Source organism: Ostrea edulis, chromosome 6 (assembly GCF_947568905.1).
Source record: "Ostrea edulis chromosome 6, xbOstEdul1.1, whole genome shotgun sequence".
Classification (NCBI taxonomy): domain Eukaryota; kingdom Metazoa; phylum Mollusca; class Bivalvia; order Ostreida; family Ostreidae; genus Ostrea; species Ostrea edulis.
The window spans coordinates 88,825,195-88,846,367 of NC_079169.1; the positions used below are offsets into that span (position 1 = coordinate 88,825,195).

The 21,173-nt window shown below is 34.9% G+C and overlaps 1 protein-coding gene across 1 annotated transcript; it reads left to right on the plus strand.

Moving 5' to 3' along the window:
- The first annotated feature begins 166 nt into the window (after positions 1-166).
- On the plus strand, positions 167-20,825 carry LOC125646665 (transmembrane protein 241-like). The gene is made up of 16 exons (XM_048873154.2): positions 167-388; positions 6,496-6,637; positions 8,255-8,301; positions 9,832-9,915; positions 10,205-10,286; positions 11,084-11,161; positions 12,576-12,653; positions 13,253-13,301; positions 16,158-16,206; positions 16,432-16,467; positions 17,274-17,308; positions 18,118-18,187; positions 18,296-18,392; positions 18,536-18,600; positions 18,725-18,801; positions 20,383-20,825. The coding sequence occupies exons 2-16, from the start codon at positions 6,548-6,550 to the stop codon at positions 20,496-20,498; spliced, it is 1,053 nt and encodes a 350-aa protein (XP_048729111.2). The 5' UTR covers positions 167-388; positions 6,496-6,547; the 3' UTR covers positions 20,499-20,825.
- Positions 20,826-21,173: the final 348 nt, after the last annotated feature.

Below are 21,173 nucleotides of genomic sequence, written 5' to 3' on the forward strand. Positions count from 1 at the left end.
GGGGATATATCATGTATATAGAGAAATGAAAAATATAATTCTCTTGATGGAATATTTCGACATTCAGTAGAGGATTAAAATTATGTAAATAATAAAAAATTAAAAATTGGTGATGTCGAGCTGGAAAATCTGGTACAACTTCCGCTCGGATTACATAAAGTTGACCTTTCAAGTTTTTATTAACTTCACTTCACCTTTTTCCTGTGTAGACTGAGAGTAATATTATTGACGTTTCGCCTTTTCAGGCTTTTGCAGTTTTGGTTTCTACTTTCTACTACATTCTTAGTTTCTTGACTGTCTACAAGCAGGTACAAGATCAGCTATTGGGGGGAAAAACATGAGAGGTAGTCAGTGGCTTTGTAACAGGAGTTTGTTCACGAATGGTCTAGTAAGTAAAAAAAAAAATGTTTAAAGTCGACAATAATATGTTTTACGGCGTGACCGTGTTTGAGGGCGAAGCAAACAAATTTTGGCATTAGTATCTATATCCAAAACAGAACGAAAACAACCCGAAGTTAGCACGAGCACGGAGCTGTATCAAAGCATCCTAATTTTGGATATTTGATCCGCCTATATATTGAACGCGGGAAATATAACGCAATTGATGTAAACAGTACATTGTGACGTCATATTCAGCGTCGCTTTTTAGCAAATTTACAAACATAGCGTTTGAACCACAACAACAAACATGGCGTTAATGGTGGAGTGATTATATATGATTAAAAAAATAAGATTTACATGCTTTTACGAATTTTATGTAACATCTCAGAACGACGTGAACTAGGGTAGACGAGATTCAAAATGGAGAAATACATGTCCACGTGATAGTATTCGAATCGACGCCATTAGTACCAAAATTTTCAAGTTCCATAGGTATGGTTTAATTTTTCAATGTTTTCCTATATTTTCCTGTTAAACATGTATATATGTGTTACCTATAGGGAGAGCTCCGCTCTCACGGCCCTTTGGGCCGTGAGAGGGCTTCGCCCTCTAATATGTTTTACGGCGTGACCGTGTTTGAGGGCGAAGCAAACAAATTTTGGCATTAGTATCTATATCCAAAACAGAACAAAAACAACCCGAAGTTAGCACGAGGACGGAACTGTAATATGTTTTACGGCATGACCGTGTTTGAGGGCGAAGCAAAAACATTTTGGCATTAGTATCTATATCCAAAGCAGGACAAAAACAACCCAAAGTTAGCACGCGGACGGAGCTGTATCAAAGCATCCTAATTTTGGACATTTGATCTGCCTATATATTGAACGCGGGAAATATAACGCAATTGATGTAAACAGTACATTGTGACGTCATATTCAGCGTCGTTATTTAGCAAATTTACAAACATAGCGTTTGAACCACAACAAAAAACATGGCGTTAATCGTGGAGTGATTATATATGATTAAGAAAATAAGATTTATATGCTTTTACGGATTTTATGTGTAACATCTCAGAACGATGTGAACTAGGGTAGAGGAGATTCAAAATGGAGGAATACATGTCCACGCGCTAATATTCGAACCGACGCCATTGGTACCAAACTTTTCAAGTTCCATAGGTATGGTTTAATTTTTCATTATTTTCCTATAGATATTTTCCTTTTAAACATGTATATGCGTGTTACCTATAGGGAGAGCTCAGCTCTCACGGGCCTTCGGGCCGTGAGAGGGTGACTGTGTTTGAGGGCGAAGTAAAAAATATTGGCCTTAGTATCTAGATCCATAACAGGACAAAAAATATCCCGAGATATTAGCACCTAACATGTGAGGACAGAGCTCAATCACAGTATTGTAACTTTAGACATTTTGGATCCGCCTATTCATTGAACGCGGGAAACATTATGCAACTGATGTAAACAGTGCATTGTGACGTCATATTCAGCGTCGGTCACGGTTTAGGAAATACACAAATATAGGAAACGTAACGATACCATTCGCGTTTTAAATCGAGGAGTGATTATATATGACTAAGAAAATAAGATTTACATGATTTTATGTAACATCTCAGAATGACATGAACTTGGGTACACGAGATTCAAAATGGAGAAATACATGTCCATGCGATAGTATTCGAATCAACGCCATTGGGACCAAAATTTTCAAGTTCCATAGGTATGGTTTAATTTTTCATTAGTTTTCTATATTTTCCTTTTAAACATGTATATATATGATTTACCTATAGGGAGAGCTCCGCTCTCGCTGCCCTTCGGGTCGTGAGAGGGCTTCGCCCTCTATTAGCATTAGTATGTAGATCCATAACAGGGCAAAAATTATCCCAAAGGTAGCACCTTATGTGTGAGGACAGAGCTCAATCAAAGTATTCTAACTTTAGACATTTTTGATCCGCCTACTCATTGAACGTGGGAAACTATATGCAACTGATGTAAACAGTGCATTGTGACGTCATATTCAGCATCGGTGTTTAGCAAATTCATAAACATAGGAGGAGACAAGTTACAAATTTTGCGTTACTCGAGACCAGGAGTGATTTTGGGGCCTATATGATTAAGAAAATAAGATTTACATACTTTTACAGATTTTATGCAACATTTCCGAACGACGTGAACTTGTGTATACGAGATTCAAAATGGAGATTGAAATACATGTCCACGTGACATTCTCTCACCATGTTCGATGAATTGACGGATCAAAAATGTCAAAAGTTGAATACTTTGATTGAGCGCTGTCCTCACACGTTAGGTGCTAATATTTCGGGATAATTTTTGTCCTGTTATGGATCTAAATACTAATGCCAATATGTTTGCTTCGCCCTCAAACACGGTCACGCCATAAGACATATTATTTACAGATAAGTGAGACATAGGAGGAAAAATAAAAGCAAAAGGGGTTGTCACATAAAAATCAGCAACAAATTTCAAATAACCAAGCAAGATGAAGATTCAGAAATGTCTTATGTCATGACTGTTTTTGAGGGCGAAGCAAAAAGTATTGGCAACTATGGAATCTATATCCATAATAGGAACAAAAATTATCCCGAAGTTAGCACTAAACGTATGAGGAGAGCATCCTCCTAACTTTAATTGACATTTGATCCACCTATTCATTGAATGCGGGAAACATAACGCAATATTAACAGTGCATTGTGACATCATATTCAGTGTCGATGTTTAGCAAATTCACAAACATAGGAGACATGGTACAATCGCGTTAATCAAGGAGTATTTATATATGATTAAGAGAAAAAGATTTACATGCTTATACGGATTTTAAGTAACATTCTCAGAACGGCGTTAACTTGGGCAAGCGAGATTCAATATGGAGAAATACATATCCATGTGTCTGTATTCAAATCTACACCACTTGGACCAAAATTTTCAAGTTCCATAGGTATGGTTTAATTTTTCATTAGTTTTTCCATATTTTCCTTTTAACATTATATGTGTTACCTATAGGGAGAGCTCCGCTCTGATGGCCCTTCAGGCTGTGAGAGGGCTTCGCTCTCTATGATCTATACAGTATGATGCAATATGTCTTATTTGTACTAATTAGCAGAGTGTTTACATTCGCAACGGAATTAGGTTAGACATCTAACTTCAGTATTTCGTTTTACACAGTGATTAAAGTAATAAAAAACTTATTTATTCTTACGGCGTGACCATATTTGAGGGCAGTATTAGCATTAGTATCTATATCCATAACAGGACAAAAAATATCCCAAAGTTAGCACCTAACACGTGAGGACAGAGCTCTATCAAAGCATCTTAACTTTGGCCATTTGATCTGACTGTTCATTGAACGTGGGAAATATAACGTGATTGATGTAAACAGTGCATTGTGACGTCATAATCAGCGTTGGTGTTTAGCAAATTTTTATAATATTCCTGCCGTGACTTAACTAAAAATAAAAATGGCTGACGTATCTGAGTCATTAGATAAGAACAACATAAAAAATCAAGAAATCTATTTTGGTAAAAGAAAATAAAAAGTATGGGATTATTAACTTGATTTCTAAACATGCTTTTCATTTCTAATGATTTTATTCTAACTAAAACATCCCGAGGGGATACGGGTTAGAATAGGTCCTCAGTACTCCTTGCCTGTCCTAAAAGGCGACTAAATGGGGCGCACGCCAGTCCTTTGGATGAGACTGCAAAAACAGAGGTCCTGTGTCACAGCAGATGTGGCATGATAAAGATTCCTTCCTGCTCAAAGGCCAGCGCTGAGCATAGGCCTAGATTTTCCAGCCCTTCACCAGCAATGGTGACATCTCGATACGAGTGATTTTTCAAGATTCTAAGGAGGGATGTTAAACAATATTCAATCAGTCTGTATAATCAACTTGAAGATAATTTAGGTTTAAAATAAAACAAATTTATGTGCCTAAATTTGAATTGAATGAATTTTACGATGAATGTTTAATTTTTTTACTGATTGCCCATCTCTAGTATTTTTATATGATTCAGAAAATATGATTTACATGCTTTTACGGATTTTATGTAACATCTCGGAACAATAAGAACTAGGTAGACGAGATTCAAAATGGAGAAATACGTGTCCATACAATTGTAATTGAATCGACCGAAATGTTCTCAAGTTCGATAAGTATGGTTTAATTTTCATCAGTTTTCTATATTTTCCTTTTAAACATGTAAATACGTGTTACCTATATGGAGAACCGTTTGGGGCGTGAGTGGGCTTCCCCTCTAATACTTCGTAAGATGGCCTTTTAGTTGAATCACACATCATAACCTCCTTGGAATCGACCGGTATAAACTCTGGACGTACTGAGATGTGATGGTCGTCTAGATAATCTGAATTTCACAGTACAGATCCTCCTTTTTCTCTATCCTACCAACATGTCTCTGTAGCCATATATTATCAGTGATGTTGATATCAGGACTTGTTAGCTCATCATGGCTATGTGATTTCTTTGAATAAAATCTTGGGTTGAACGTGCACAGTGAACTGGCACATTGTCATCTTAAAAAATGTACTGGTCAGAGTGAGTGTTCATTAGGAAAATGTCTGATTATCATTATGACTGGCCACAAATTGTCATCTAGAATTTGGTGATACCTTTGTATTTTTCTGCATTAATATTGTCTTCAACGTGTTATATAAAATTTCACTAATTCATCACGTGACGTGACGGAATATACCCATACGTAAAAGTTAAGAAATGATTGTACGACAGCAAATCACTGAAGTTCAAGTGAAATTGTTACAACAAATGGAAGAAGGCTTCTGTTTACACAATTTATTATCGTGGTTACAGAAAGAATATTATTTCATTTCTTTTGAGGTGAATGGTATGTCCCAAGTTTTTCCCCATGGCCTCTAGTGCAAGAAAAAGTGGTGGTTTTGTTTTACTATATATTGTTCAATTTGTGAAGAGAACTTTGCAGGTAGCTGTAAGCAATTTATCTGAGAATGATGCATTTTGTAAAAAAAATCAACATGGTAATGAATGGTTCTCCTATTGCTATTTTTTTTTTCTAGTCATGAATTAAGGGTTTTGAGTACTTTTGTGGCCCAGGAATGAATATAATGAATGATTGTATTATTGTAACATTATTATTTTTTTCATCAGGAAATAAGGGTTTTGCGTACCTTTGCCACCAAGGAGTAGTTGATTTATTTTTACTGATTTTATCATTGTTGCTTTTGTTTTAAGTTTTATCAGGTCACCCGAGTAAATCAATACACCAGAGAAATTTTATATGGATGAAAATTGAAGGATATGTACAATAATATACTAAAAATTCAAGACTTTCAAATTTACTGTATTAATCAAACTTTAAAACCCCCGCTGGATTTGAACCTGCATCAGCAGTAGACATGTTCACTAATTGAGCTACCCAGCTAGGCGATCAACTTAAAAAAGGAATATAATATATATATATATACAAATATTGCTGATACAATATTGTATTTATTAAATATTTTCATTCATATGTTTTAAAAGGAAGTCAGCCATTATGGCAATGTAGTATACTTCCTTAACATTGTTAATCTGTTTATTTCTGCTGTAGATGAAGTTTTCGGATTTTTTTTTAAGGATAATTGAATTTGCAAGATATTTTTGTTTAGAAAAAAATTCATGAAAAATACTTCTCATGTCTTTTAGCAACAAAGTAACAATTCAAAATATTTTTTAAAACACATGCACTCAAAAAAGTTTTTTTTATCTAATATCATTTTTACCCAATTTTTCACAGATAAATTGACATGAAAATTTTCAGACGACACCATCATTGACACGTACACTACAACACAGTGCAACATTAAAATCTCCTTTCTGGAATCATTGATAATCACTTCTGATAAACACTGCAGGGTGTTAGACATCATAACAGTCAATCAAAACCAGGAACAATTTACAGTCTATTATTCACACACTGACAAAATTATCAAATGGTGTGAATGCTGTGAAGAAAAGGGAACTAATTTGATTATCAATATTTGTGTTCTGGGTTCCAAATACTCGGATGTATTGTGGAGGTGCATGACTTAAAACAGGACATGTTTTTACAGGAGCAGTAACCATGAGCTAGGAGTGGAAGAGACCTAGTGATTGGTTCCGATCATGTGGACTGTTTTGGGGGATGACAAGAAACTAGCATCAGAAATAGGAATATATTCCTTGTTGTTTGTCTTTACAAACTTTGTCAATAAGGTGGGTATCGATATTTCTCTCCATAGTGTACTTAAATTTTATTGAAAGCATGATCATTGATTGATTTTATCCATCTAAACTGGCGTAGTCATTGGTTGATTTTACACATCTAAACTGGCGTAGTCATTGATTGATTTTACACATCTAAACTGGCGTAGTCATTGATTGATTTTACACATCTAAACTGGCGTAGTCATTGGTTGATTGGTTGATTTTATACACATCTAAACTGGCCTAGGTTATTTGATGATTTTACATATCTAAACTGACCTACGTCATTGATTGATTTTACACATTTAAACTGGCCTAGGTCATTGCTTGAGCTTTTTATTTTTAGCTCACCTGAGCCAAAGACTCAAGTGAGCTTTTCTGATCAAAATTTGTCTGTCGTCGTTGGCAGCGTCGGCATCGTAAACTTTTCACATTTTCGACTTCTTCTCAAGAACCGCTGGGCCAATTTCAACCACACTTGCCACAAAGCATCCTTGGGTGAAGGGCTTTCAAGTTTGTTCAAATCAAGGGCCATGTCCCTTTCAAAGGGGAAATAATCACAAAAATGCAAAAATAGGGTGGGGTCATTTAAAAATCTTCTTCTCAAGAACCACTGGGCCAGAAAAGCTGAAATTTACTTGAAAGCTTCCTGGCATACTGCAGATTCAAGTTTGTTCAAATCATGGCCCCCGGGAGTTGGATGGGGCCACAATAGGGGATCAAAGTTTTACATACTAATATATAGGATAAATCTTTAAAAATCTTCTTCTCAGGAACCACTTAGCCAAAAAGCTGAGGTTTACATGAAAACTTCCTGACATAATGCAGATTCAAGTTTGTTAAAATCATGGCCTCCGGAGGTTGGATGGGGCCACAATAGGGGATCAAAGTTTTACATAGAAATATCTAGGGAAAATCTTTAAAAATCCTCTTCTCAAGAACCACTGATCCAGAAAAGCTGAGATTTACACAAAAGCTTCCTGACATAATGTAGATTCAAGTTTATTAAAATCATGGCCCCCAGGGGTCGGATGGGGCCACAATAGGGGATCAAAGTTTTACATTCAAATATATAGGGAAAATCTTTAAAAATCTTCTTCTTAAGAACCACTGCGCCAGAAAAGCTGATATTTACATGAGAACTTTCTGATATATTTCAGATTTCAGTTTGTTAAAATCATGGCCCCCACGGGTAGGATGGGGTCACAAAGGAGGGAGGATCAAAGTTTTGCATACAAATATATAGGGAAAATCTTTAAATATGAGCCAAGTTGACTCAGGTGAACAATGTGGCCCTTGGGCCTCTTGTTCAATTGAGTTCTGTCCATTTGTCTGTTAATTACCATTTTTGAAATAATCTAATACGACACAAAGCATTCTTGTGATATTAAAGGAAATCAATGTGTCCAATAGAAAGGTTATGTCACCTTACAAGGGGGGGGGGGATAACTAAGAAATGCTTAATAAAAGTAGAGTTTAGTCCAGCAAATGATTTGTAGACATGTAGCTATAAAACTAATCAGAATTTCATTATTTTGTTTTACATAGTTTTTATTGGTTGGATTCCCCACATGTACCAAGTGATCAAAATTTTGATTTCAATCATTTCTGTTTTTTACTTTGTAGTATGTCCTATCTGTTCTAGACTTCAAATACCCAACTGTGTTCCAGGGGTATGTATACAGTCCACTTAATCAGCAATCTACATGTTACACAGACAATAAAGCATGACTTGTTTATATGTACTGAGCACTTAATCAGCAATCTACATGTTACACAGATAGTAAAGCATGACTTGTTTATATGTACTGAGCACTTAATTAATCAGCAGTCTACATGTTACACAGACAATAAAGCATGACTTGTTTATATGTACTGAGCACTTAATCAGCAATCTACATGTTGCACAGATAGTAAAGCATGACTTGATTGTACTAGACTGGAGACAATAAACTTTCTTATATAATCCTGGAATTTTAATTAAATCTGTTTAAAAGATTCTGTAGTTAAACCATATTTTATTTGCGGCACCTTTTTTGTGTCAATTTACCAGTGATGAACTTGTTCATGTCGACTAATTTAAACGACCAAAATTACCTTACACAAACACAAGAGATGGTAAAGGAATGGTTCACATTGAGAAATACCTGTATTCACAACAAATTCTCACAAGGAAATAAAACTTGGTTTGCAGTATTCATTCCTGATTGTTATGACTGTGGTAGTATTTTACTAGGATACCCTGGTATATGATTCAAACAATGAAATGTAACCAATCCCAAACTCACTATTATATAGCTCAAACTATGAAATTATAATCAATCCCAAACTCACTAGTATATAGTTCAAACTATGAATTTATAATCAATCCCAAACTCACTAGTATATAGTTCAAACTATGAATTTATAACCAATCCCAAACTCACTATTATATAGTTCAAACTATGAATTTATAACCAATCCCAAACTCACTATTATATAGTTCAAACAATGAAATGTAACCAATCCCAAACTCACTATTATATAGTTCAAACTATGAATTTATAACCAATCCCAAACTCACTAGTATATAGCTCAAACAATGAAATGTAACCAATCCCAAACTCACTAGTATATAGCTCAAACAATGAAATGTAATCAATCCCAAACTCACTAGTACATAGCTCAAACTATGAATTTATAACCAATCCCAAACTCACTAGTATATAGTTCAAACTATGAATTTATAATCAATCCCAAACTCACTAGTATATAGTTCAAACTATGAATTTATAACCAATCCCAAACTCACTATTATATAGTTCAAACTATGAATTTATAACCAATCCCAAACTCACTATTATATAGTTCAAACAATGAAATGTAACCAATCCCAAACTCACTATTATATAGTTCAAACTATGAATTTATAACCAATCCCAAACTCACTAGTATATAGCTCAAACAATGAAATGTAACCAATCCCAAACTCACTAGTATATAGCTCAAACAATGAAATGTAATCAATCCCAAACTCACTAGTACATAGCTCAAACTATGAATTTATAACCAATCCCAAACTCACTAGTATATAGCTCAAACTATGAATTTATAACCAATCACAAACTCACTATTATATAGCTCAAACTATGAATTTATAACCAATCACAAACTAACTAGTTCTTAGTATTACTGTGTACAGACTCCATGTTTTTTTGTCACAGATGGCAGACTCTTGTCGGTTTTATAGTCTTGCGAATCCTCATGGTCTCGAAACATATCCCAACAATGATGACAGACACCAGCAGGTAGAGCAAATTTCTATATTTGTCATGAATTATCTCAAAATATATATATGTTGCAAATTGCGTATATATATGTTGTAAATTATCTTTTTATGTTTTTTGAAAAATATCATATATTCATACATTTATCTTGAATTATCTTAATATATACATATATTCATTGTAAATGATCTAAACATATATGACATGTTCATTTTAAATGATCTTAATGTATGCATATATCAGATGTAAATCATTTTATACATGAGAAATATTCTTAATGATTGAAAAACTTGAAATGTTTCGTTACTAGGTCAGATTGGGTTCCATGGATACCTGGTATGATGCTGTTTGCCGGATCTGTCTACTCGGGATCAAAGGGTCTCGCTAATCTAGTAAGAACGGGATCAAAGGGTCTCACTAAATTAGTAAGCTCGGGACCAAAGGATCTTGCTAATTTAGTAACCTTGGGATCGAAGGGTCAGACTTGCTAATTCAGTAAGCACAGGATCGAAGGGTCTTGCTAATTTAGTAAGCTCAGGATCAAAGGGTTTAGCTAATTTATTAAGCACATAATTAAAGAGTCTCGCTAATTTAGCAAACAGGGGATAGAAGTGTTGCACTAATTTAGTAAGCATGGGATCAAAGGGTCTAGTTAATTTAGTAAGCTCGGGATCAAAGGGTCTTGCTAATCTAGTAAGAATGGCATCGAAGGATCTCGCTAATTTAGTAAGCCACAAGTCTATACCTTAGCAAACGATAATGATTTTGATTGTCTCCTCTTCATAAGTAGCTCCAGTGAATGTATTGTTGGATCTTGTTAATGTAAATGTCATATCAATTTAGATCAAACTAATTTCAGTAAAACACACTTAAAATGAAGTGCTAGGGGACAAACAATTTCCATTCATTATATTAGTAAGTCAATATTGAATAAGTCCATAATATATTTGAAAACTACAGAGAGTGAAAATTACTTTGCTGTAAGCATGAATTCATTATAAGCATGTTTGCTGTAACCATGTTTTACGGTATAATGTTAATTTGTGATGTTGATTGCTAAAGATAAGTTTGAAATGTAACATTGAATCTGTTTAAAGAAATGGTAATGCTGATTCTAGCCAATGTGATGTTGATTGTACAGTTAAGGATTTTTGTGTATAGAGTTGACCCAGCTTTTTTCTCCCCTCAGCCATTGCCTGTGTTCTTTGCCCTGCAGAATTTAGCCTCGGTCATCATGTGTGGAGTGCAAATGATCCTAACACAGACAGTATGTATATTTCATTACCATGACAACCCTATCAGCTGTTACATTACCATGACAACTCTATCACGCTGTGTTTGATTTACCTCGTTATCTATTAAAATCTAATCACTCTGTATCCGCCTACCAGTGTATTCTATATACATTTAGTTGTCAGTGTTTTCTGGTTGTGCGATATTTGTTTCAGTTTTTGTCAATATATTGATATTGTTAAATCAGATTAAGGTATCATTTTTCTGTTATACTTATTTTGAATTTATTTTTATCACATTCAAATAATGCAAGTTTAATTTGCTTTTGTTTCTTTTTCTTTTGAAATTAGCTTAATATGTACAGTAGGCACTTAATTTATTTTGAGGTAAAGATATTCAATGTGCATGTATATATTTAGAGAATGGGATTAAAATGGGATTTGAAATTTGATTTTATTGTGAATGGTTTTTGAAGCGTTAATCACTTGGAGCATGTTTGAATTTCTTTATGCAGCATTTGTGTATTATCTTGTATAGCTTTGTTCATAAAGTGTGTTTTAGTTTTTTTATATTTAGGCATGGCATTGTATGATCCCCTTACACATAAAACCTTTCTGATCCCACATATACTGGCAGACAAATGTTTTGTCGGAACACAGTTTTGGAAGAAACAGTGTAAAAATAGTAATATTGATTTTGAAAATAAGGGTTGGAATATCCAGTGAAACGGATTGCACCGGTGTCAGAATAGACAGTTTTCACTGTACTAAGATGTAAAAGGTGGACAGTAAGGAATGTACATGTATGTGGAAGATAATCCCATTCTCTAGGTACATGTTTATAAATGTTGTGAACATGTGAAGATTTGATAATCCCGATAATCCCATTCTCTAGGTACATGTCTATAAATGCTGTGAACATGTGAAGATTTGATAATTCCGATAATCCCATTCTCTAGGTACATGTTTATAAATGCTGTGAACATGTGAAGATTTGATAACTCCGATAATCCCATTCTCTAGGTACATATTTATAAATGTTGTGAACATGTGAAGATTTTAGAATCCCAATAATCCCATTCTCTGGGTACATGTCTATATAAATATTGTGCACATGTGAAGATTTGATAATCCTGATAATCCCATTCTCTAGGTACATGTTTATAAATGTTGTGCACATGTGAAGATTTGATAATCCTGATAATCGCATTCTCCAGACACATGTCTATATAATTGTTGTGTTGTGATAGGTCATTGTGTAGATTTTGTATGGATCACATATTTTTCAAAGATTTGTCGACTATAAGAAGGTTATGCTACAATTCAAAGTCTTATTTCTGAAATATTTTATTTATCATACATTTTATATGAAATGATGTCTAGTTCATAAAGTATAAATTTAGGCATGAAATACATTGTGTGTAGCAATCTTTCGTTTTATATTAACAGTTGACGAGTTTCTTTACGTACTGTATGATGATGTTGACCGTAATATCCTCCATTGTCATCATTCACAGTGATCCACAGGTAAACACATTTCAGGGGTGGATCCAAAAGCTGTCTCTAGATGAAAATTATATGTATCATCATTTCCGAAGAAGCTGTTATTTTCTCTAAATTAGAGTTAATATTTCCATTTCTATTGAGAATCTATCTCATTCTCTTATTGGTATTATTTCTTTTCCATTACATTATACACTTATTGCATGGCTTCTTGGGGAACAGTCAAATTGTTGTCCCAAGGTAGGGAGAAGAATTGTTGCCGAAGGCTGAAGGCTGACAACAACAGTGTCCCAGATCATCTCCCCTACTGAAGGACGTCAGCTGACTGGTATCCAAGAAACTGCAATACATGATATATATTACTAAACTTAACCATATTGTAAGTGAAACTGTCATTTAGTAAACATGGTGTTGAAAATTGCTGAGATGCTTATAATACATAACAGTTCATTCTGCAACCATGCAGGTAACAGTTTGACTGTTTAATGATATACAAAATCGTAAAGAAAACTAGGGACACAGTTAAAAATGATTAATTACTAATTAGAATTTACATGTAAGGTCAGGTAATAAATTCTATGTCTTGCTTTCTGTACTTTATGATTTTTATGTTCTACTTTCAGTTCAGTCAACAAGGATACATCTGGATTGGAGTTCACATTATTTTCACAGGTAACTGAAAAAGGCAGGGTGATTGATGTAGTATTATTGTATAGTATTGTAAATATTGTAAACATGCAGATTCACTGAGAAATTGAAATAACACATCAGAAATAAAAAATAAGTGTTCAGTAATTTATCTATATTAATTTTAATGTACTTTTGCTGTCAAACTCAGTCACAGCTGACCTGAGCTAAAAGTGAGCTTTTCTGATCACATGTATTCCGGCGTCCGTCCGTCTGTAAACTTTTAACATTTTTGACTTCTTCTCAAAAACCACTGGGCCAATTTCAACCTAAGTTGGCACAAAGCATCCTTAGGTAAAGGGAATTCTAAATTGCTAAAATAAAGTGCCAGGCCACCTTCCAAGGGGAGATAATCAAGAAAAGGTAAAAATACAGTAGGGTCATTAAAACATCTTCTTCTCAAGAACCACTGAGCCAGAAAAGATGAAATTTACACATAAGCTTTATTAGGTAGTGCAGATTCTAAATTGTTAAAATCATGGCCCCCGGGGGTTGGATGGGGCCACAATAGGGGATCAAAGTTTTACATACAAATATATAGGAAAAATCTTCTCAAGAACCACTGAGCCAGAAAAGCTGAGATTTATATGAAAGCTTCCTGATACAGTGCAGATTCTAAATTATTAAAATCCTGGCCCCCGAGGGTCGGATGGGGCCACAATAGGGGATCAAAGTTTTACATACAAATATATAGGGAAAATCTTTAAAAATCTTGTTCTCAAGAACCACTGAGCCAGAAAAGCTGATATTTACATCAATCTGATTAAAACCAGATCCTGAGATCCGCTCACTTAGATCACTACACTAGGATCTGACGTAACCCCATAGGGGGTCATGTCCGCATGACCTTTCGCTGGGAATATTCATGAGAACTATCAGCCAGTCAGATTGCGCCATACAGACAATGATGGCTATTTTAATAGGCGGTTCCTGGCAATTCGTAAACAAATTGCTGTAATCTCTCTCCCACGAAGTTTATTCCACACTGTAAATTTGTATATTCTCGCATAACGAATTTTAAACTTTTGCAATAATGCCTAATCTATTCCGTTCTTTCAAACAACAAAACGTACAATATGAAATATACCCAAATTAAATTAATTGTGAATTCAGATTTATGTATGAATAGGGACGGGTACGAATTGAATAGTTTTCAAGATGGTTTACTTAAATAACGCGAGGAATATAACGCCAGTCGACGTAAACGGTGCATTGTGACGTCGAATCTAGCTGCGATATGTTTTCTTTCAAACCAAACAATCGCAGCCATTTTCCTTGAATTGTGGACTCCATCGGGATTTTTGAGCGTTTGAATGAAAGAAAACCCGCAGAGAAAACAGACGTTGTTTAAATCGCATGTTTTGAAAGGTGTGCAGTCGTCTGTCAAACGCGCAGCCATTTTTTTTGTTTTTTTGTTTTGCATCTCTAACGTAAATAATGACGCAAAGGTTCATGGGAGAAAAATTATCGTTGGTATAAATCGACAGGGTATATTTGATTGGCTTAACGAAAGGTCATGCGGACGTGACCCTATATGGGGTTACGTCAGATCCTAGTGTAGCGATCTAAGTGAGCGGATCTCAGGATCTGGTTTCAATCAGATTGATATTTACATGAAAGCTTTCTGACATAATGCAGATTCAAGTTTGTTAAAATCCTGGCCCCCAGCAGTCGGATGGGGCCACAATAGGGGACCAAAGTTTTACATACAAATATATAGGGAAAATCTTTAAAAATCTTCTTCTCAAGAACCACTGAGCCAGAAAAGCTGACATTTACATGAAAGCTTCCTGATATAGTGTAGATTCAAGTTTGTTAAAATGATGACCCCGGGGGTCGGATGGGGCCGCAATAGGGGATCAAAGTTTTACATACAAATATATAGAGAAAATCTTTAAATATCTTCTTCTCAAGAACCACTGAGCCAGAAAAGCTGGTATATACATGAAAGCTTTCTGACATAATGCAGATTCAAGTTTATTAAAAATCCTGGGCCCTGGGGGTTGGATGGGGCCACAATAGGGGATCAAAGTTTTACATACAAATATATAGGGACAATCTTTTAAAAATCTTCTTCCCAAGAACCACTGAGCTAGAAAAGCTGATATTTACATGAAAGCTTCCTAACATAGTGCAGAGTTAAGTTTGTTCAAATCATGGCCCCCTGGGGTAGGATGGGGCCACAATAGGGGATCAAAGTTTTACATACAAATATATAGGGAAAATCTTTAAAAATTTCTTCTCAAGAACCACTGAGCCAGAAAAGCTGATATTTACATGAAAGCTTTCTGACATAGTGTAGATTCAAGTTTGCAAAAACCATGGCCTCCAGGGGTAGGTTGGCCCATAATAGGGACTAGGTTTTACATGCAAATATATATGGAAAGTCTTCGGATATGGACCAAGGTGACTCATGTGAGCGATGTGGCCCATGGGCCTCTTGTTATGTTTAATGGTTGGAATGATTTGCTAGATCAGAGTAATTCACTTTTGATTGTCTAGATGGGAGCAATTTGCTTACATTATTGTGATCAGAGTATTTTTCTTTGTCCAACTCAGAATAATTCACTTTGATCATCTTGTTCAGGGTAATTATTCACTTTGATCATCTTGGTCAGGGTAATTATTCACTTTAATCATCTTGGTCAGGGTAATAATTCACTTTGATCATCTTATTCAGGGTAATTATTCACTTTGATCATCTTGTTCAGGGTAATTATTCACTTTGATCATCTTGGTCAGGGTAATTATTCACTTTGATCATCTTGTTTAGGGTAATTATTCACTTTGATCATCATTAATTGGAATGAGAATTAATGATGAAATTCTTCTTGTTTATAGGAGGTTTACAAATTTACACGAAATTGATGACCGGAAGGTTAAAGTCAAGGTAATCTAGAATCTCTGTAGAATATCTTACCTAAATGGAAAATTTACTGAAAGATATTGAAACTATATGTATATCTGTGGACTAAATATTATAATATTGGGTCAATCTAATTTTTAGCTTTTTGAGCAAGCAATCTAATTTTGAACTGGGCTGGTGTATTAGATAATGTGCCTCCCTGGAATTTGTTCTTTTATTTTATTTAATAAATTAATTTATTTTTTGCAGCTCATTGGAGAAGTTGTATTGTAATTATATCTACTGGTGAGATCTTTTAGATTATACCGTATTTCATTTACTAGCAAAAGAAGTACAATACTTAGAGAAATGTTTACTGTAAAAACAATTTTTAAAAAATAAACGCTTGAATATAAATAAAAAATAAATGAAACTAACCATGTGTATAAAGTATCTTATGGTTAGTAAAGAAATATCTAATCCAATATAAAAATATATAGAAAGAAATCTACACAAGTAGTAGTATAATATGTTGTACGGTGTGACCGTTGAGACGAGCGAAGCCCATTAACATCTTGCAACACGACTTTTATCCGCCTCTTCATTTAACGCGGGAAATATAACGCGCTTGATGTAAACAGTTACAAATTGTGACGTCATATTAGCTGCAATGTTTTTTTTCTTCTTCTCTCCAACCAAGCAAAAACCAAATGTTTTTTAAAAGCTTAAAAGCTATGAGAAAGCTTGTCTGGAATTTAATAACGTTTATGGTACTTTCTAAATAATCTAATTATTTTAATTACGGGTTTGTCAATGAAGTATACCGCATTGACGGCGACATTTTTTCGGAAGCATTATGGGTGATACTCATCTTTTTTCAGCTGATGAAGAGCAAATCACGTGACTCATATGTGTAATCATTGGAGCGAGCTTGTCACGTCGCTTAGCGACACGAGCTTCGCTTGCTAATAAGAATATCTCAAGGTCATTATACTACTGAAGAAGCTAAGACGCTAGTCAAGTATACACAATCGGCTTTTTAATGTTTATACATGTATATACATTGTATATATATATTTATTTATTTTTTTGTTGTTGTTTTTTTGTTGCAGCATAATTTTGTTTGCACCCTCAAGTTATTTACTAGGTAAGTGTTTATTAAAACCAACAACATGCAATTCTTTGTCTAGTAAATTAAAATTGTAAGATATGTGTATCTATGTAATAATTCTAAGTGTTGTATATACAAATTGCCATTTTGTGTTTTATTAAAAAGTGTTTCCAAAACAATGAAAATTGTAACTGTAATGATTCAATATATTTACATTTTTCACTGTTTTATCCATATATTTACATTTTTCACTGTTTTATCCATATATTTATACATTTTCCACTGTTTTATCAATATACGTGTGTATTTACATTTTCTGCTGTTTTGTCAGTAATAACCCAATGTATGTTGTTTACTCTCATAAACTAAGAACTTGGAACATCAATTCCTTACAAACTTGTGGATACACAATACAATTTTTTGTGTAAGACAACAAAAAGTTGTTGGTTGCGGTAGCTCAGTGGTAGAGCGTTCGCTTCATAACCGGGAGGTTGTGAGCCCCACCCATGCCATGGCCACATCAAACCTTAAACGTTAAAATAAGTAGTGATTGCTCCTTTGCCAAACACTCAGCATTTAGAAGTGAAAATCACAGGTTTTTCGGATATGACCTTAACATGGAGGTCGCAGCAGGCATTGGCATGATGAAGAACCCTTACTGCCACGGCCCTGAGCACTAAGCATGGGTCTAAATTTGTGGTACTTCACCTACAACTGGTGATGTTCCAATATGAGTAAAAAATTCTCGATGGAACGTTAAACAAAGATGGGACTTGAAACAAAAAAACAACCAACAAAAGGTCACAGTTACAGGTCACAGTTACATGTCATGTAATGTGTTTCAGGAGATGCTCTTGAAGCAGCCAGTTTTCCTTATCTCTATTTTTCCAAGTTTTGGTTTGGGTGCATCTTGAGGTATGTAAACGACAGTAGAATACTTTTATACTTTTATACTTTATAGTTGTGGACTTTTCAGCATATCGTACCCAGCTGTAATAGAGTAATTTTCACTTTTATTTTCAGTGGGGTATTTGGTGTTTTGTTATGTATACAGTCCATAAACTTACAGGAAAAAGAATTGGGACCAACAGATTTTGCTAAAGTTCAGGGCTTCTCGAAGGTAAACGGCTAGTGTATCTACTTTTTAATGAAATCATAAATATGATACATGTAAGTGTTTTACTGTGTATTGAGACACTGGCGCATTCTCTATATCCTGTGTTTATTTCCGAACAGCATTGAGTAACCTTCATTTTCTTTCAGATATTAGCCTCTGCCGTGTCATATTTTGTGTTCGATGATTTCTATACAGCTAATTTTGCCATGTGGTAAGTTGAATAGTGATTAATCCATCAATATGATACTGTTTGACTGCATCCTCCTGAGTTCTAGTTTATATGGAGTAGACTGTATTTTGTTGTTACAAGGAATAATAGAGGCCTCTTGTTTTAGGATTTTTATCAATTTGGTTGCTGGACTTACGGTAGAAGATTCTCGTCTGTCGCCTCCTGAAGGGAAAAACACAAAAGGTTCATTGCAAATTCAGACTTATTACATTCAAGAAATAAATTTCATATTTGAAAATGCATGAATTCTCTACACACTGATTTTGACTGCGGATTACTCCGTTTACCTGATCGAGATACAGGGCTCACGGCGGGTGTGACCAGTCAACAGGGGATGCTTTCTCCTCCTAGTCACCTGATCCCACCTCTGATATGTCCAGGGGTCCGTGTTTATCCAACTCTTAATTTTGTGTTCCTTATAGAAGTTATGACATAGGTCACTTGATTACCTTCACACGATGAACTGTAACACTTCACACTGACATACATGTACTTCATGAAGTGTAATGCAGGCGTGAAGTATTTCAGTTCATATTCGCATGTATTTTCAAAAGTGAAGTTTATTTCTTATATTTACATTCTACTTTCAATTCTGTCAGCATTTTTAACTGTTAAAGTAGAAACACTACATTTTTAGCTCACCTAAGCTGAAAGTTCAAGTGAGCTTTTCTGATCGCCTGTTGTCCGTCTGTCTGTCCATCCGTAAACTTTCTACATTTTCGACTTCTTCTCCAGAACCACTTGCCAATTTCAATTTCAACCAAGCTTGGCCAAAAGCATCCTTGGGTGAAGGGCTTTCAAGTTTGTTCAAATGAAGGGCCATGTCCCTTTCAAAGGAGAGATAATCACAAAAATGTAAAAATAGGGTGGGGTCATTTAAAAATCTTCTTCTCAAAAACCACTGGGCCAGAAAAGCTAAAATTTACATGAAAGCTTCCTGGCATAGTGCAGATTCAAGTTTGTTAAAATCATGGCCCCCGGGGGTTGGACAGGGCCAAAATAGGGGATCAAAGTTTTACAAATATATAGGGGAAATCTTTAAAAATCATCTTCTCAAGAACCACTGAGCCAGAAAAGCTGATATTTACATGAAAGCTTCGTAACATAGTGCAGATTTAAGTTTGTTCAAATCATGGCCCCTGGGGGTATGATGGGGCCACAATAGGGGATCAAAGTTTTACATAGAAATATATAGGACAAATCTTTAAAAATCTTCTTCTCAAGAACCAATGAGCTAGAAGAGCGGAGATTTACTTGAAAGCTTCCCGACATAGTGCAGATTCAAGTTTGTTCAAAGTAGGGCCCCTGGGGGTAGGTTGGGGTAACAATAGGGGATGAAAGTTTTACATACAAATATATAAGGAAAATCTTTAAAAAATTTCTTCTCAAGAACCATTGGGCCAAAGAAGTTCACATTTACATGAAAGCTTTCTGACATAGTGCAGATTCAAGTTTATAAAAAATCATGGCCTCCAGGGATAGGTAGGGGCCACAATAGGGACTAAGGTTTTACATGCAAATATATATGGAAAGTCTTCAGATATGGGCCAAGGTGACTCAGGTGAGCAATGTGGCCCATGGGCCTCTTGTTCTGCTTTTATTTGCACTTTTACAACTCCAACGCATTTATGAGGAAATGGCTATCATTGTAGTTTGTAAAGATATCAAAAAGCAAAAACATTGGAGATGTAAACATTTTAAGATATCTTGAATATTATCATTGGTGTGGTTGATTATACACTATAAGTTATTCATTTCTTACAGATTCCAGTCAACACAATAATCCACCGCCCTCTAGTCGCCACAATGTCCTCTACGAGGATTTCATTAAAGACGATGACAGTTACATCAATGATTTCACAGGACCAGATGACCTCTGATAAACTTTTTCATCACTCTGCGTGACATTTGTTAGCTGTCCATTTGAGTGATCAAACTCCTAAGCAAGTGGTCAGAACTTTTTCAGCGCATTGTATCTTTGTGATAACTTGAAATATTCGTGAACTTTTTCAGCACATTGTGTCTTTGTGATAACTTGAAATATTCGTCACCGTTGGGAAACATTTGTTAGAGTTTGAGATTCAGGGTCAAGGTCACAGCAGGTGACATGTGTTACTAGTTTTATCAATTAATTTGAATTGTTGTCTTATTTATTTTTGTTGTTAATGTGTACAATATATATTTATGGAAATAAATGTGAAGGAAAATATTCTTCAAGTTAATGGGAAACACAAACCGGAGTTATTTACCGGAGGTTTTGAGATTGAAGACAGGAAGTTAGAAGTTTGAAATGGATAACATATAATCATTAAACATTTTCTACCAGTATGATTTATAATATTTCCCAACAAGAGCGTGTTAAATAACCTAGAGTTGTCTTCCCTGTAATGTCCTCCAGTTTCATGTGGCAGGTCTCACTAAATTTCATTAAATGGCCAATTTACTTCCAAATGCTTCAGTATCAATGGAGAAAGTATAGCATCTGATGATTTTCAAGGTCATTTACATGAAGGTCCAGATCATTTTATATTTTATGCACTTAGTTTAGCTGGGGG

Bases quoted from the DNA above. Each gene is read 5' to 3' on its own strand.
- LOC125646665 (XM_048873154.2), top strand. From the start codon at position 6,548: ATGTGGACTGTTTTGGGGGATGACAAGAAACTAGCATCAGAAATAGGA. The intron at 10,287-11,083 runs GTAAGAACGGGA...TTCTCCCCTCAG, and splicing joins CAAAGGGTCTCGCTAATCTA to CCATTGCCTGTGTTCTTTGC. The intron at 11,162-12,575 runs GTATGTATATTT...TTATATTAACAG, and splicing joins AAATGATCCTAACACAGACA to TTGACGAGTTTCTTTACGTA.